A 19,176-nucleotide genomic window follows, 5' to 3' on the forward strand; every position below is an offset into this window, starting at 1 on the left:
TGGTGTTACTTACTTTGATCCAGCAGTTTCTTCTAAAAACGAACTTTTATAATATGTAAATTAGGTCTCTACCAGCAAGTAGGGCGTCTACTTGCTGGTAGCTGCTGCAGAAAACCGCCCCCTCGTCGTGTTGATTGACAGGGCCAGCCGTGATCTCCTCCTCTGGCCGGCCCTGTCGGCATTTCAAAAATCGTGCGCCTGTGTCCATTCTGTGTCCGCTCTGAGATGAGGAGGCTCGCCTCCTCAGCACTCCCTCAGTGCGCCTGCGCCGATGACGTCTTCTATTTCGGTGATGTCATCGGCGCAGGCGCACTGAGGGAGCTCTGAGGAGACGAGCCTCCTCATCTCAGAGCGCCTGCGCCGAATGAACACAGGCGCGCGATTTTTGAAATGCCGACAGGGCCGGCCGGAGGAGGAGATCCCGGCTGGCCCTGTCAATCAACACGACGAGGGGGCGGTTTTCTGCAGCTGCTACCAGCAAGTAGCCGCCCTACTTGCTGGTAGAGACCTAATTTACATATTATAAAAGTTCGTTTTTAGAAGAAACTGCTGAATCAAAGTAAGTAACACCATTATATTTTCATATATCGCAGGATAAGTAATTTAACTAGCCCAAAAAAAAAAAAAGACTTTAGTGGGGTGACAGAAGCCCTTTAAAGGGGTTATCCAACCCCTATAATGACCCCCCCCCCCCCAGTGCCTGGACCCCTCGTATACATTATACTTACCTACTCCCCGGCACCCGGGACGCTCCAAATCCCTGCATGGCCGCCGCTCTATCTCCCCGTCGCGCGGATCAAAACATCCAGCGATGGGGGGGATTAGCCAATGGCAGGCGGCGAAGGTGACCAGCCTCCCTAGGGTCATCCACAATGCTAGGGAGGCTCATTCCTCTCGCAGCCTGCTATTGGCTGCTCCCCCCATACTATGTTTTTATCCGAGCGATGGGGAGATACAATAGCGGATGCGAAGCGACACGGGTGCTGTGGAGCAGGTTAGTATAATGTATCCGAGGGGCTGGGGTATGGGGAGGATCATTTTAATGTCACAGGTACAATTCTCGGGGGAGAGGGGTTGAAGAAATGATAATTTTTGCGATTGTTCATTGAAACCCTCTCTAATAGAGTTATATTGCTTGCCGGCAGCACATCAGTGGTTTACAAAGCGACCCCTCTGTAAACTAACAGAAAAAGCAGATTGTCAGTCGGGCCAGTGGGAGAGACCCTGCAAATGAAGGTCTTCCACTGTTGGCCATAGACTACCTGCAGCTGTCCCTAGAGGGAGGACACTGTATAAGGATTTATACAGCTGTCACTTTGTTCAGTACTACCTGTATGGAGCTCCCCCTAGTGGTGGATGCCTGCTGCCAGAATCAAATAATTAACGTATTTTTCGCCCTATAAGATACATCGGCCCATTAGACTCACCTAGGTTTTAGAGGAGGACAATAAGAAAAAAATATTTTTCATTAGACCTCAGATCAGACCTCAGCTAACAGCCGAATCAGACCCCCAATGTTAATAAGAAAGACCTCAGATCAGACCCACAACCAGACCTTAGCTCAGACCCCAATGTGAATAACCCCCAATCATACCTCAGACCCCAATCAGACCTCATATCAGCCTCCACTGCCTCTCATATTCCCATTGCCTTATATCAGCCCTCAATAGCCCCCATTGCCTCTCATATTGACCCCCAGCAGCCCCCATTGCCTCATATCAGCCCTCTGTAGCCCCCATTACCTCTCATATTGGGCCCCATCAGCCTCCATTGCCTGTCATGTTAATTCCCAGCAACCCCCATTGTCTCAGATCAGCCCCTATTGCCTCATGTTTAATAAAATAAATAAGCCACTTACCTCTCCTGCTCCTGGACGCCGCCGCTCCTCACCGCCCGCGCTCTTCTTCTTCCTGCTGTCGGCTGTGCTGTGAACCGGCGCGCACAGCGTGATGTCACAGAGCGCCCCCACGCTGTGCGCAGCCACTGCACAGCCGACAGCTGGTCCTCCGGTATTAATAAATGCTTCCATAATGGAAACGCTCATTAGTATTCACCCCAAAAGACGCAGGGGCATTTCCCCCCCATTTTTAGGGGGGAAAATGCGTCTTATGGGGCGAAAAATATGTTACCTATCAAGCCAGAAGAACAGAGATTGCCAAATACAGCTGCATACATAGACTTGCATGATTAACTGCTCACCAGGCCGGGATGTTGTAATCCTGAAGCTCTTCCATATCCAGGTGTTCAGTGCATCTCGGGTGAAGTTCATGTTGCTGGAATAAGTACTGAGATCTTTCCTTGGGAGTTGGAATCAAGGAGCTGAGCACAGGGGAGCGCTGGGTGATGATTTTCTTTACGGGAGGTCGTTTGGCATTAGCTTTCCTGTTCCAAAAATTATATCAGTCTGTTATAAATTCCATATACAAAACTCTATCATCATCTCAGTATTTCTACAATATGACTTGGTGCTGAAATTCTGAGATGGATATCAAGGCAAAATAAGTCAGTAATATTATGCAAGACAGGAGGCAACCAGCATTAGGACTGTAGGACCAGTTGGACATAGCGCCATGCTGGTCTATGAGCTGAGCCTGGTATTGCAGCCCTACTCTAGTAATGTGAATGGGGCTGAGCTGCAATACCAATTACAGCCTATGGACAAGAGTGGCGTTTTCTAATCTCATCCCCTTTAACCGTAGAGAGACTCCTGCCTAAAATGTAGACAGGGTGAACTTATACTGCGCCAAATTGCTCACTCTGGCTGAGGCTGGATGATAAATTCGGTGCAGGGTTACAACACTTTTGCCTAACTTTACACCAACTATTAGGATGCATAATTTGCACCAAAATTTTGTTGCAATTTTGGCGCACATAGTCGCATATTAAAGGAAAGCGGTCAGCACATCCCTCAGTATTAGGCCTCCTGCACACGACCGTTGTGTGCACCCGTGGCCGTTGTGCCGTTTTCCGTTTTTTTTCGCGGACCTATTGACTTTCAATGGGTCCGTGGAAAAATCTGAAAATGCACCGTTTTGCAGCCGCATCCGTGATCCGTGTTTCCTGTCCTATTTTTTTTGACGGACAACGGTTCACGGACCCATTCAAGCCAATGGGCCCGTGAAAAAACACGGCTGCACACAAGACCTACGGACCCCGTTTTTGCAGACCTTAAAAAAAAAAAACGGTCGTGTGCAGGAGGCCTTAAAAGAAGAGCACTGGCAGATTCCCTCTGTTCTGCTGATTGGAATGTTTCTGCCCCCATTAAGATCTGTGGTTCCATTGCAGAGAAGTCGCAACTATTCTGATATGCAAATGAGCTCTTTAGTGCAACCAAGGCAGCACCCTTGCACCTCATTGCACCCAAAAACGCTGTACTACAGTACCTTGAAAAAAAATATTCATACCCCTTGAACTTTTTCAAATTTTTTCACTAAACACCCATAAAGTTAAATGTATTTTATTGGGATTTTATGTGATAGACCAACACAAAGTAGCAAGTATGTGCGAAGTGAAAAGAAAATGATATTTGGTTTTTAATATTTTTTTATATATTTTTTATAAATAAAAACATGGAAACAGTGGCGTGCATTTGTATTCAGGCCCGCCTGAGTTAATACTTTGTAGGACGACCTTTCGATGCAATTACAGGTGCAAGTCTTTTGGGGTTTTCTAGAGGCGGAAATTTATGCCCATTCTTCTTTGCAAAATAGCTTGTGCTCAGTCACATTAGATGGAGAGCGTCTGTGAACAGCAATTTTCAAGCTTTGCAACAGCTTTGGGATTTAGGTCTGGACTGACTGGGCCATTCTAACACATGAATATGCTCTGATGTAAACCATTCCATTGTAGCTCTGGCTGTATGTTTAGGGTCTTCCTGCTAGAAGATGAACCTCCGCCACAGACTCAGGTCTTTTGTAGCCTCTACCTGGTTTTCCTTCAGGATTACCCTGTATTTAGCTCAATCCATCTTTCCATAAACTCTGCCCAGCTTCCCTGTCCCTGCTGAAGAAAAGCATCCCCACAGTATGATGCTGCCACCACCATGTTTCACGGTGGCGATGGTGTTTTCAGGGTGATGTGCAGTGTTAGTTTTCCACCACACATAGAGTTTTGCATTTAGGCCAAAAAGTTCAACTTTGGTCTCATCTGACGAGAGCACCTTCTTCCACGTTTGCTGTGTCCCTTACATGGCTTTTGGCAAACTGCAAACTTCTTATGGTTTGCTTTTAAAAATGGCTTTCTTCTTGCCCCTCTTCCATAAAGGTCAGATTTGTGGAGTACACGACTAATAGTTGTCCTGTGGACAGTTTCTTCCACCTGAGCTGTGGATCTCTGAGGCTCCTCTAGTGTGACCATGGGCCTCTTGGCTGCTTCTATAATTAGTGCTCTCCTTGCCTGGGCTGTCAGTTCAGATGGTTGGTCATGTCAGGTTTGCAGTTGTGCCATACACCTTCCATTTTCGGATGATGGATTGAACAGTGCTCCGAGAGATGTTCAGAGTTTGGGATATTTTTTTAAAACCCAACCCTGCTTTACATTTCTCCACAACTTTATCCCTGACCTGTCTGGCGTGTTTCTTGGTTTTTATGAGGCTGTTTCATCACTAATGTTCCCTAACAAACCTCTGAGACCTTCACAGAACAGCAGTAGCTATACTGAGAATAAATTACACACAGGTGGACTCTATTTACTAATTAGGTGACTTCTGAAGGCAATTAATCACATTGGATTTCATTTAGAGTACAGGGGGCTGAATACAGATACACATCCTACTTTTAAGATGATTATTTATAAAAAATGTTGAAAACCATGTATCATTTTCTTTTCACATCACACATACTTGCTACTTTGTGTTGATCTATCACATAAAATCCCAATAAAAATACATTTAAGTTTGTGCGTGTAACATGAAAAAATGTGGAAAAGTTCAAGGGGTGTGAATACTTTTTCAAGGCACTGTATATCATGAATAGCAGCACTGCCCCTCCCCAGCTGTGAGTAGTGACAGGGTCAAGCTGGCGATGCAATCTCGTATGGCCCTGTTCTTGTGCATTTGCCTTTTCTTCGAAATCGGCACATGCACAGTACAGCCCTGGTGATTGACAGGGCTGAAGTTATCTGTACCGTGCAGCCCTGTCAAGCACCAAGGCTGTACTGTGCATGCGCCAATTTTCAAAGCGATGACACATGCGAAAAAACACAGGGCCAGACGAGATTACATCGCCAGCCTGGTTTGTCACTCGCAGCTGGAGGGGGCAGTGCTATCCACGATACAGGGCAGAGCTTTTTGTGCGATAAGGTGCAAGGGTGCCACCCTCGTTGCACCAAAGAAGCTAATTTGCATATCAGAATAGACAGGATTTCTCTGCAATGGAGCCACAGATCTGAATGGGGGTAAAAACGTTTGAATCAGCAGAACAGAGGTATTCCGACAGCGCTCCATATATCTGAGGTTTGTGCTGACAGATTCATTTTAAGCCACACCCTTTCTTACTAAACCACGCCACTTTCCCCATGGCAAGGTAAGTGCTGTGGTTTATTCTTTTTGTCACCTTTTATTCATAAATAGTTCTAAAAGCCAAAATTCCGGGTGCAATGACATTAGTAAATGTGGACCATTAATTGTAAGCAGGCTATAGGTACAGTGGGTGTGCACTCGTAAGTGATCATTTATTAATACCATAAATCACATCATACATCTGAGCCTGCGGTATCACAGCTGGATGCTCAGTGTCTGGCTCCAGTATTTCTGCAGCTGCATACCTCATGTTCTGTGAGAGGTTCAGTCTCTATCCAAATGTATTAGACTACCATATGGCATGGTGTCCTGTGATAAGCATGTAGTGTGCAAAAATATATTGCTTCTCCAGACCCTGGATAAGACCAGCAGAAGGAGGAACTCCATTATCATGGGGCAAGGGATGATGCTCTTCTGATACACCACACACTGTTACAGGCAGTGGGCGTGGAACTACAGTGTCAACCGAACAGATTTGACTTGGGGCTACTCCTAAGGGTGTTATCCTGGCAGTCCTCTGGTCTTTACCCTTTAACCCCTATACAAGGATCTAGACTTCACTGCAGGGGAACCACTAGGTCTCTACCTCCCAGAGTAATCTCTGTGGGGTCGACAGCTGACCCATGTGGGACAAGAGACACTAGTGCGGATCACCGAAGGGTCAGTCAATATCATAGTCGGGGACAGGCAGAGGTCAGGGAAGGCAGAGTACAAGCATTCTGATAAACAGTTCAAGGCCAGGGGAGGAAGGTGGCAGCTCAGGATCAGTATGAAGATCAGGCAGGGGTCAGGTCAGGCAGCGGAGGTTCAAATCTGGGAAACAAGCAGTAGGCGGTATACAGGCAGACAGGACAGCTTTGCAGGACACTAGCGGATTCGAACCTATTGCTCAGGCACCTTTCCACAGGGGAAGTTGCCTTAAGCACCCTGAGTTCGCCAGTCATTGGCTAATGATGCCGCGCACGCGCACTTTGACGGCCAAGGTGGGGGCGTGCATATGCTCACTATGGGCAGAGCGAGAGTGGCTGAGCCGGCAACCAGGCTGCAGGGAAATGACAGAGCTACCCCAGGAGACGGGCCTGCCAGGAAGAACAGGAAAGTACGGTAGTTCATTTATTCGGTGACCAGATCATTTATATGGCACGTAAAATCAACATTTGTGGGCAGCACATAGTCCTGTATAAACAGGGATCTGCTGCTGACAAACAATCAATCAATCTGTATGAAGATGAATGATCATAGCAACGATTGTTCATCCCCATCCAATACAAAGGGGATGATTGCTGCATGTAAATGCAGCTCACACAATCACATAATTTTCGGGAATGGACAGTTCTTTCCTGATAGTTGCACTGTGTGTCGACCCATGTAAATGGGCCCTAAACGTATGCTGACACCATTGACCAGTATTACATGATGTTATAGCTCCTGCTCCCCCGAATGCACGGCTTAGTCAAGCATGCATGTTTTGTAAATAGTGCGAAGGCGGCAGCCAGATTCCTATACCAGACAAAAGACAACTTCCCCTTATCTCCTCCGAGAATCTGCCACCGGGGGAGAGTTCGGGAGGTCCCATACATATTGCGAGGTTGGCCTGCCGCACCATATTTGGTGAGTCCGGACAGCATTTATCTAATGCATATGGCCTGCTTTACACAATAGTGTCTTGTACCTGTGTTCAGCATATGTAGCCATCTTTTTCGTATTCCTAGACAGGTTTCTGCTTGGCGTCGTATCTTTCAGCCGAAGGGCAGGATTAAAATTGTTGGTACGCAACATTCTGCCAACCTCTTCCTGAATTGCTTCCAGCTTCTTGCGCCTGAACACCACCCAGGCAACTTGAATGCAGAAACTATATAAACACTGCAAGGAACAAACACAATGAGCGTACTTGGGCTAAATCATGAAAACGAATTCAAAGCAACCGGTCCCACCCCGTATAGGAACTGGAATCGGATCGGCCATTGTGAGAAGTTCATAGTTCAGATAAGTAATGTGCACTACGCAAATTTAGGCTTTCATACAAGGTCATACATAAAGCCATGTGGATCCTCTGGGGTCCTTGGAGGCAGGCCATATATGGTTGGTCCAACCCCTTTATTGATGGTGATAACCAATGCAGGATGCCCCGCCTCAGAGGAGCTACATTAATATCAGACAAGGGGATGGGGAATTTGCCCAAGAGTCAAATTATAGGGCCGGAAAAGGGGACATGATCTGTGGATCTTTATTATCTAGGGACCTCTAAAATCCCACTCTGGGGGACTCTAACTACAAGTATCTGATGTTTGACTTGAAATACTGGGACTGGGCTGTGTCACTATTACATCACTGCTCTGTATCACTATTACATCACTGCTCTGTATCACTATTACATCACTGCTCTGTATCACTATTACATCACTGGGCTGTATCACTATTATATCACTGCTCTGTATCACTATTACATCACTGCTCTGTATCACTATTATATCACTGGGCTGTATCACTATTATTTCACTACTCTGTATCACTGTTATATCACTGGGCCAGATCACTATTACATCACTGGGCTGTATCACTATTACATCACTGGGCGGTATCACTGTTATATCACTGGGCTGTATCACTATTATATCACTGGGCTGTATCACTATTATATCACTGGACTGTATCACTGATATGACTGGCTGGATCACTATTATTTCACTGGGCTGGATCACTATTATATTGCTGGGCTGTATTACTATTACTTCACTGTGCTGTATCACTACAGGGAGTGCAGAATTATTAGGCAAATGAGTATTTTGACCACATCATCCTCTTTATGCATGTTGTCTTACTCCAAGCTGTATAGGCTCGAAAGCCTACTACCAATTAAGCATATTAGGGGATGTGCATCTCTGTAATGAGAAGGGGTGTGGTCTAATGACATCAACACCCTATATCAGGTGTGCATAATTATTAGGCAACTTCCTTTCCTTTGGCAAAATGGGTCAAAAGAAGGACTTGACAGGCTCAGAAAAGTCAAAAATAGCGAGATATCTTGCAGAGGGATGCAGCACTCTTAAAATTGCAAAGCTTCTGAAGCGTGATCATCGAACAATCAAGTGTTTCATTCAAAATAGTCAACAGGGTCGCAAGAAGCGTGTGGAAAAACCAAGGCGCAAAATAACTGCCCATGAACTGAGAAAAGTCAAGCGTGCAGCTGCCAAGATGCCACTTGCCACCAGTTTGGCCATATTTCAGAGCTGCAACATCACTGGAGTGCCCAAAAGCACAAGGTGTGCAATACTCAGAGACATGGCCAAGGTAAGAAAGGCTGAAAGACGACCACCACTGAACAAGACACACAAGCTGAAACATCAAGACTGGGCCAAGAAATATCTCAAGACTGATTTTTCTAAGGTTTTATGGACTGATGAAATGAGAGTGAGTCTTGATGGGCCAGATGGATGGGCCCGTGGCTGGATTGGTAAAGGGCAGAGAGCTCCAGTCCGACTCAGACGCCAGCAAGGTGGAGGTGGAGTACTGGTTTGGGCTGGTAACATCAAAGATGAGCTTGTGGGGCCTTTTCGGGTTGAGGATGGAGTCAAGCTCAACTCCCAGTCCTACTGCCAGTTTCTGGAAGACACCTTCTTCAAGCAGTGGTACAGGAAGAAGTCTGCATCCTTCAAGAAAAACATGATTTTCATGCAGGACAATGCTCCATCACACGCGTCCAAGTACTCCACAGCGAGGCTGGCAAGAAAGGGTATAAAAGAAGAAAATCTAATGACATGGCCTCCTTGTTCATCTGATCTGAACCCCATTGAGAACCTGTGGTCCATCATCAAATGTGAGATTTACAAGGAGGGAAAACAGTACACCTCTCTGAACAGTGTCTGGGAGGCTGTGGTTGCTGCTGCACGCAATGTTGATGGTGAACAGATCAAAACACTGACAGAATCCATGGATGGCAGGCTTTTGAGTGTCCTTGCAAAGAAAGGTGGCTATATTGGTCACTGATATGTTTTTGAATGTCAGAAATGTATATTTGTGAATGTTGAGATGTTATATTGGTTTCACTGGTAAAAATAAATAATTGAAATGGGTATATATTTGTTTTTTGTTAAGTTGCCTAATAATTATGCACAGTAATAGTCACCTGCACACACAGATATCCCCCTAAAATAGATAAAACTAAAAACAAACTAAAAACTACTTCCAAAAATATTCAGCTTTGATATTAATGAGTTTTTTGGGGTTCATTGAGAACATGGTTGTTGTTCAATAATAAAATTAATCCTCAAAAATACAACTTGCCTAATAATTCTGCACTCCCTGTAGTGTGGTATTATTAGTGTACTCTGTGGCATTATTATTTAGGCACTATATAGCTTTGGTATTTTGACATTGCACTGGCACAGTAGCACTATTTGGTGGTATTATTTTGACAAGTTACCACAATTGTTTTTGTGACTGTGCTTATTTTAATACATTACAGCTGAATACATTTTTAGCTTTTAATGTCTATTGGTTTTCCCAATCTAGTTTCCCTATACCTCCTTCCAAAAAGGGAGGGGCGCTCACACAGATATTTGCCTAGAGGCCTCCATTGTAACTTGAAGTTGAGAAAGGCCTGAATGTCGAGTATCTCTATCTATCTATCTCCTATCTATCTATCTACCTATCTAATATCTATATATCTGTATCTATCTATCTATCTATCTATCTATCTATCTATCTATCTATCTATCTATCTATCTATCTATCTATCTATCATCTGTATCTATCTATCTATCTATCTATCTATCTATCTATCTATCTATCTATCTATCTATCCTCTATCTATCATCTGTATCTATCTATCTAATATCTATATATCTGTATCTATCTAGCTATCCTCTATCTATCTATCTTTTCGAGAATGTGACAAGGCCAGTCTAAAAACACAACTAAATCTGTTGCAAGTGGCATTTTAAAAGTTGCAAACACAATATATGCCAAAATAGTGGTGCGGGCAGATGATAAATCTCTCCCTATATCTGTGAGGATGCATTATGATAAGTTATCTAAATATTAAAGCTATTTATGATGGGAATAGCAATTTTACATACCCATAATTTACTGAATTGTGGTACTGAATCTAAAGCCTGTATTACATTGGCCGATGCTTGTATGAACGCTCGTTAGCGATGATCTGCCTTTGCAATACTGCCACCGATTACCCAATGAAGTAGCAAACGCTCATTCATCGGCCAATTGCAATCTTTCAGCAGGTTTAAAAATCATTGCTTGCCGGCGGCAGATCGTGCCATCTAATCACGCTCAATGATTCAGTGTGGGAACCAGCAAAGGTATTAGCGATCACTGCTCCCCATACTGTGGAGGAGATCGCTGCGTGTAATAGAAGTCTCCTCCACGGGTGAGCAGGAAGGAACTCTTCCCTCAGGACAATGATAGCCAGGGGCTATCCATAGTACTCAGTATATTGGGCAGACTAGATGGGCCAAATGGTTCTTATCTGCCGACACATTCTATGTTTCTAATGGCCTGTTACATCGCTGGATCTAATGCAGCCCTAAGGCTGGCCTGCAAAATGTGAGAGGAAAAGTTCTGCTCATACACGATGGATTATTCATCCTCTGGGGTGACGCCAGGTGAGATGATCACGATCTGACAGAATCAAGACCATTCCTGCCCGGAGCCGACTGCGGTAGATAATTAGTAGTTACTGATATTGGATTCCGGTTTCCATCAGCCATGACCGGTAAAAGCAGGAGCAGTACCTCAAAGAATCGGCGGTCCCTCAGAGTGGTCGACGCTCTGCCCCTGGAATAGAGAGAATAATAGTTATCCTATGGACTAAGGTCTGTATTACACCGACAGACTATCTGACCAATATCTGTCCAATCAGACCAATAGTTGGTGTGTATAACAGAATATCTGTGTGTGTAAGAGGCCATCTGACCAATGATTGTTGGTGTAATACAGGATTTAGCAGATATTTTATTTATTTATTTTACTTGTTTATATAGCACTGACATATTCCTCAGCGATGTACAGAGATTATCATCACTCTCTGTCCCAAGTGGGGCTAATAGTCTAAGGCTGCATTTAGACGACTGTATTTCAGGGTCCACATCCGTTCCCCAATTTTGAGGTACGGGTGCGCATCCGTACTTCCATTCCGCAGCCCCGCAAAAAAGATAGATCATGTCCTATTCTTGCCCGCAGTTCTATCGTTGGGCTGGACGTGTGCGCTCCGCTAACTGCGCAACTCACGCGGCCGATATCCATGTTTTGCGGATCTGCAATTTGCAGACGGCAAAAGACATACAGTCGTGTGAATGTACCCTAAGACTAGTTCTCTATCAGTATGTCATTGGAGTCAATGTATAGTGTCATATCATTTCTATAATTACTATTAAAGGGGTTGGCCCACCTGACACATTGGTGGCATATAAGCAGGATATGCCACCAATGTCAGATAGGTGCGGGTCCCACCTCCAAAGTGAACAAGGGCTCACTGCAGAAGCGCATCCACCCTCCATTAAAGGGGTTCTCCCATGACTAATGTGAAAAATGAAAATCAGACATCATATAGGACATGACCACCTCTTTCTAACAAAGCTAGAACCAGCCCTGTACCTCACATGGATCCAGAGATCTCCCCATTCATTGCTCTGCTAGATTTATATCAAGCTGACAGCTCAGGGGAGTGTCTTTTCTGCTGCAGCTCAGGGGGCGTGTCCATGCTCTCCCTATCACAGCTCAAGGGGAGTGTCTGTTCTGCTGCAGCTAAGGGGGCATGTCCATGCTCTCCCTATCACAGCTCAGGGGGAGTGTCTTTTCTGTTAGAGCTAAGGGGGCGTGTCCGTGCTCTCCCTATCACAGCTCAGGAGGCAGTTGGAGGATGAAACTGAGCATGTGCGGCCTTCTCAGTGAGCAGGACAAAGAAATAGGAAAAATAACAAACAGCAGGTGGCGCTATACAGATACATTTTATTGAATAACTCAGTAGCTATGCAAAATTTTTAATTACATGCAATTACAAAAGTATTCAGAGCCAGGTGCTAGTCTGCAAACTGTAGAATATTTTTCGTGGGACAACCCCTTTAACTTCTTTGGGTGTGCCAAAAAGTAGTCGAGCACCGGTCTGGCTATTTCTGGGAGTCCCATAGAGGTGAATGGACAGGTGGTCGCTCTTGAGCACTTTGGTGAGCCCTTGAGCACTTTGGAGGTGGGACATGCACCTATCTGATATGATATGTCACCAACGTGTGAAGTAGACTAATCCCTTTAATAGTAATGATAGAAGTGGTATAACACTACCGCTCATCTCTTTTCGGAATTCCCGTAGAAGTAAACAGAGAGCACGCCAACCTATGTGCTGTGCGCTCTCCTTCACTTTGGGAGCTATGTTTTACCGATAGGTGTCAATCCCCTTAGGTGAAAATTTGATCCTCGCCTTTAAAAGTGATAACCTAGCCTCAGGATAGGCGTTCACTATCTGATCGGCGGGTTTCCAACACCCCGGAACCCCCACTAATCAGCCGTTTTAGAGTAGCGCCAGAACTTCACTACGCCATCTATTGTGTAGTGGACTGAGCTGGTTACTGCAGTGTTGCTTGCATTGATGTGAATGGGGGCAGCTCTGCAGTTACCAGCTCCGTCCACTGCACAACAGATGGCGCTGTGTAGTCCCAGTGCTGACTTCTGGTGCTGGAACTGTAGAACAGCAAATCGGCAGGTGTCAGATCCCCTACGATCAGATAGGCCATCCCTTGTAAAGGAGTGGACAACCCCTTTAATCCAGTCAGGGGCACAGCTATTGGGGGTATGTAGGCAGCAGCGTTATCTGGGTCCTAGGGCCTGGAGAGGGAACCCAAAACCCATCTGCCAAATAATGAGATGCCATCATTATAAATGGCGCATGGCCAATGGGGGGGGGGGGGGGGGCACGTTACAGATTTGACATTGTGGCCCCCGAGCAATGCAGAAATAGGTGCGGTGTAGAGGAAGACATCTGTCAGGGCTTGTCTCACGAAAACTGCTGAGTAAAAACCTCTCAGCAAAAACGAAGCTCTGCTAAGGCCTTTTCTAGTAGGAAGGTATTCACTGCCATTCCTGCCAAAACTAAAAGTAAACCCTACACGACAGCGAACAAAGACGCTACTCGCCCCGCGTCCTTAAATGATCCCAGTTTGGCCGCTGCGCAAGTATGCAAATAGTTAACTAACACTGGTGAGCAAAATGCCAGTAAAATAAGTTCTCAAGAGAGCTGCCAAAGCAAAGAAAATGGATAATACACAGATTCAGATGGCTGAGCATACAAAATTGACAAAAGATGCTGTGTAGTTATAGGATGAGTCATCGGGCACATCAACATAAGTCACGCCATGCTACCTCAAATCCTGTATATAAGGGGGTATCCTCCGTTAAAGGGTCTTTCTGGCGGTACAATATTGATGACCTATCCCCTGAGTGGTGGGGGTCCAACTCTCAGCACCCCCAATGATCGGCTGTTTGAAGAGGGTACGGTGCTCTGATGAGTGGTGTGGCCTCCAAGCACAGCGCCGTCCATTGTATAGTGGCTGCGCTTGGTATTGCAGCCCAGAACTGAGCTGCACATAGGCCATGCGACCGATGGACATGATGCCACTGTACTCACCGGCCTCTTCAAATTGCTAATTTTCAGGGGGTTCCAGGAACCAATCGGATATTGATGACTTGTCCTGAAGGTAGGTCATCCAAATTGCACTTCTGGAAAACCTCTTTAAAAGCATTGCTTCCATGGAAGAGTACCTACAATTGCACACTTGTTCTAAGTAGTTACACCGCCTTTATGTACCGCAGTGCTGCGCAGTCTCGGTGCACATGGCTCTGCCAAGTGCATGTGTCCTTCAAGAGGTTTTCTCTTCATTAAGCCCTTCTAAGACATATTGAGATAACAGAGAGGGGTCCCTTGATTGGGACAACCCTCTATTAGTCACATAATCCAGTGATTAAAAAGATAAGAACAAATAACATGACCTCACATGGAGCCAGAGACTGCAGGACCTGGTCGGCGTCATGAAAATCACACTGCGCAGGCGCCAATTACTCATACTACCGCGAGAGGTGTAATTCGCCTTGCTAACATAGGAGACCACAACAAACATGGCCGAATAAGCAGAAAACTTAACTGCGCAGACTCATGCCCATACATGATGCGGACACCTCTACACATCACCTGACCGCAGCACATGATCGCCGCGAACATTATCTATTACATCCTGGTATAGAGCGATGGGCTAAATACAGAGAGTGGGTAAACAGTGGACCACCACCGTCACCCACTCTCAAACACACCCACCTATAGCACTCTAATAAGGCATAAATATCCGGCTCAATATATAACGGGGGTCAGTATAAAGAGCCAGGGGGCCCAGTGTCCTCCCAGGGATCAACCTGACAGAGGGCACAACGCCCTATTAGGGTAAGGGAATACAGGTGTCACCTTTGTGCAGCCCCGATCCCCCATCCACTTCCCGGACAATACGACCCTAATATTAATGAGAGGCATCCAACATCAGGGGGCATAAATTATACCCATAGAGTGGTTCAATATCAATCCCCCCATGTCGAAAAGACGGCATGCGGGGGATCAAAAGTGAACCACCACTCTATCTAAACAAATAATAAGGCCATTATAGAATGTAGTATCCCAGGTTATGTTGGCACTATCTTGTATTCTATTGAGAGATAATTATGTAATCACCTAATTTAATCCTGTATGGTATAAGAGCACAGATGTTTGCACATGTCACTATGGCTTGACAAAGGCTCCATAGAGAGAGCTGAGACGTTGCTGTCACATGGCTTCTTAAATCACCCACTTTTTTCATGAATTTTTGGAGCGCTGCCTTCTCTTTTCTCAAGATAACTAGCAAGACCTTGGTCGCCGGTCTTTTGAAGGAATTTGCACCTCTATTTGCTGTTTGTGTGCTGCTCTTTACTTTTTTTGTTTAGATAGATGGATAGATAGATGGATAGATAGATAGATAGAAGATCGATAGAAGATAGATAGATAGTTAATAGAAGGATAGAAGATAGATAGATAGATAGATAGATAATGGATAGATAGAAGATAAACAGATAGATAGATAGATAGATAGATAGATAGATAGATAGATAGATAGATAGATAGATAGATAGATAGATAGTAATTATCTAATCTATCTATCTCTTTTTAAACTTTACTGGGAAATGCTTTTTACAGAATATTTATTGGTAATTCCCAACCCTCATTTTCTGAAAATGGTGTCTTCTCATAGACGCGGCATTACTGGAGCCACCTCCAATCCCTGGGTGTTTTGTGTTTTGATGAGCAGACCACAGGCCTATCATCTCAGGATATCATACTTTCCACACGCCAGATGATGCTGCTTGTCCATCCCCTCTCCAAGTACAAGAATGGAGTACTTAAAGGCGAGGTGCTTCATTGCGGCTTCCACGGTCTTGTTTATGGCCGCCATCTCCTCTTCTTCTAGAACCTTTGGTCGCCTAGGAACACACATAACCAGGGGATTATTATCATAGTACAGGACATACACGTAATATAATAATAATGATTATGTACACACTGTATGTCACTTAGAGGATATATCCACTGTTGAACACAATTTTAAATATAAAATTATTCCAAACAAAAAACTGAGTAACTTTATAAACACATTAGATTACTTATCTTGTACTATCGAGTTTACAACCTGCATTATTCTCCAGAGCTGCACTCACTATTCTGCTGGTGGAATCACTGTGTACATACATTACATTACTTATCCTGTACTGATCCTGAGTTACAGCCTGCATTATTCTCCAGAGCTGCACTCACTATTCTGCTGGTGCAGTCACTGTGTACATACATTACATTACTGATCCTGAGTTACATCCTGTATTATACTCCAGAGCTGCACTCACTATTCCGCTGGTGGAGTCACTGTGTACATACATTACATTACTTATCCTGTACTGATCCTGAGTTACATCCTGTATTATTCTCCAGAGCTGCACTCACTAATCTGCTGGTGGAGTCACTGTGTACATACATTACTTATCCTGTACTGATCCTGAGTTACATCCTGTATTATTCTCCAGAGCTGCACTCACTATTCTGCTGGTGGAGTCACTGTGTACATACATTACTTATCCTGTACTGATCCTGAGTTACATCCTGTATTATTCTCCAGAGCTGCACTCACTATTCTGCTGGTGGAGTCACTGTGTACATACATTACTTATCCTGTACTGATCCTGAGTTACATCCTGTATTATACTCCAGAGCTGCACTCACTATTCTGCTGGTGGAGTCACTGTGTACATACATTACTTATCCTGTACTGATCCTGAGTTACACCCTGTATTATACTCCAGAGCTGCACTCACTATTCTGCTGGTGCAGTCCCTGTGTTCATACAATACATTACTGATCCTGTCCAGTCAATGCCGGCAGTTTGAGACTAAGGGAATGGTAACAACCAGTTATCAATTCTTCATAAATATTCAGGAGGAATAACAGAGGAACAGCACAATGCAGAGTTATGAGCAAGGGTATGTCTGGAAACAATGGCGCATAATTATACGAAACCCAGGACAACATTTCACAACTTTTCATGTCATAAAACGTTCTTACATGGAAACACTTACGGCAGTAAAGATTTGGGCTGCTTGCCACGTGACTGTTTCACCAAAAAGCAATATAAGTAATTAATCAAAGCCATGAGGAAATCGTCAAGTTGCTGAGATCTAAATAAAAAAAAAAATATTTAAAAAATAAATAAAAACATTACATTAATTTGGTTTATTAACCTGGAAGATACATTGTTGGAGGTTTCACTGGATGTATCTCCACAGGAAGATGTAATACCCTTCTTCTATCCTGGATCCCTATATGTGAAGAATACGTGGTCATCAGAACCAGCAGTAGGGGGCAGCACAACACTAACCCACCTATTCAAAACTGATGCAAAACCTCAGCTACCCATGCATTGCGCTGATACAGATAGCACTGCTACCACCCATATACCACAAGGTACAATAGAAAAGTAATTTTAGGATCCGTTACACGGACACTTACCTCCGCTCTTGGATAATACTGTAGCGTTGCAGCGGCTGGTCAGTGAGCGCTACGTCCTTTTCCAAGGCCAGTGATTTCATGTTCATCAGTCACATGGCCTACGTGCAACTTAGTCCCATTCAATTAAATGGGCCTGGATTGCAGTACCAAGCACGGCCACTATACAATGTACGGCGCTGTGCTTGGTAAGCTGTGAAGAGGCTGCAGCGCTCACCGAAGCGCTGATTGGCGAAGGTGCCGCGAGTTGGACCCTCACCAAATCAGATACTGGTGCCCTATCCTGAGGATTGGTTATCAATGTTGTCCTTTTATATTGTGTCTTTTTGTGGATGTGACTTACCTGAGGATGCTGGAAAATCCAAAAGTCAAGCAAAGACGTTCTTGTTCTTCAATTAAGTTTAAAGCCACTCCTGGAAGACATGTGGATACATAAATAAGACGTGATCTCCAGTTTTCCAAAAATGTCTACAATGGACATGTACAGGAGAAGCGATCAGAGTCTGATAGCTGGGGGCCCCACCACTGGGAGCCTTACAGTTACTAGATCAAGCCGTGAACCCCGTATTCCTCCACCCTGCGGTCAAGCATGTACCCCGCTGCTCCATTCAGTGGCCCACTTGCCAGGATTTAGATGCATTTATGAATTTCGACTTCCAGGCTACTTTCACACTTGCCTTGTTGTTTTCCGGTATTTAGATCTCAATACCAAAAAAAAAAACTTTTCCGTTTGGTCCTCATGCATTCTGAATGGGAAGAGATCCGCTCAGGATGCATCAGGACGTCTTCCGATCCGTCAGGGTTCCGTTTTGTGACTGGACACAAAACCGCTGCAAGCTGCAGTTTTGTGTCCGGTCATAAAAACGGAAAGAAAACAAAAAAAAACGGATCCGGCACTGAAAAGAATGTAAGTCAATGGTGACTGATCCGTTTTTTTTTTTTAGGAGGAGCCTTAAAAAAACGGAGCCATAAGTTTTGTGATGTATTTAGTGACGGATCCATTTTTTCTGTTTTGATTTCACACAACCGCATTCTAACAGAACGGATGCCTCCTGATGTGCAAAATCAAAACGGATCCTTTTAATTCCGATATTGAGATCCTCCAGAATAAATAATGCAAGGGTAAAGTAGTTCTCACCCACTGCAAAAGTTTTGAGCGGCCTCACTCCAGCCTCAAAATTTAGAAAAATCGTAAAGATGCAACAAAAGTATCATCGTGGTGAGACGGTTTGATACATTTGTTGCAAATAATGGCAACATTGCCTCCAACAAAAGCAGTGACTATAATAGATTATTTATCCAATATTAATTTGAAAAGTCAAGCATTATACCATTTGGTCTCAAGGTGGCGCCGCAGCAGACACAATATGTCACCTTGATGACAGGTCAAGCATAGCCCATTTCCCCTTTCTTTATGCAAATGTGGTGTCATATATTCTTTGTGCCACATCCACCGCGGTTAGCATTTTAATGGTCAGATGTCATTTTACCTCCGTGCGCTCCTGCTTCAGTCCAGTGTAATAGTGAAACAATGAAATGTCCCCCACAAGGGCTGCTATGGCCATTCCTTTATCCCCTA

The 19,176-nt window shown here is 44.6% G+C and overlaps 1 protein-coding gene across 1 annotated transcript in view; it reads right to left on the reverse strand.

Moving 5' to 3' along the window:
* The window catches only part of PPP1R36 (protein phosphatase 1 regulatory subunit 36), a 33,271-nt gene that overhangs the window by 4,759 nt on the left and 9,336 nt on the right, over positions 1-19,176 (reverse strand). Inside the window, exons 4-9 of the mRNA XM_040412743.1 lie at positions 17,941-18,010; positions 17,171-17,269; positions 15,887-16,027; positions 11,269-11,311; positions 7,191-7,381; positions 2,200-2,382 (exon numbers count right to left, since the gene is read on the reverse strand). Of these exons, the coding sequence (XP_040268677.1) occupies positions 2,200-2,382; positions 7,191-7,381; positions 11,269-11,311; positions 15,887-16,027; positions 17,171-17,269; positions 17,941-18,010 (727 nt within the window). The remainder of the gene's footprint in view (positions 1-2,199; positions 2,383-7,190; positions 7,382-11,268; positions 11,312-15,886; positions 16,028-17,170; positions 17,270-17,940; positions 18,011-19,176) is intronic.

This window comes from Bufo bufo, chromosome 11 (genome assembly GCF_905171765.1).
Source record: "Bufo bufo chromosome 11, aBufBuf1.1, whole genome shotgun sequence".
NCBI lineage: Eukaryota > Metazoa > Chordata > Amphibia > Anura > Bufonidae > Bufo > Bufo bufo.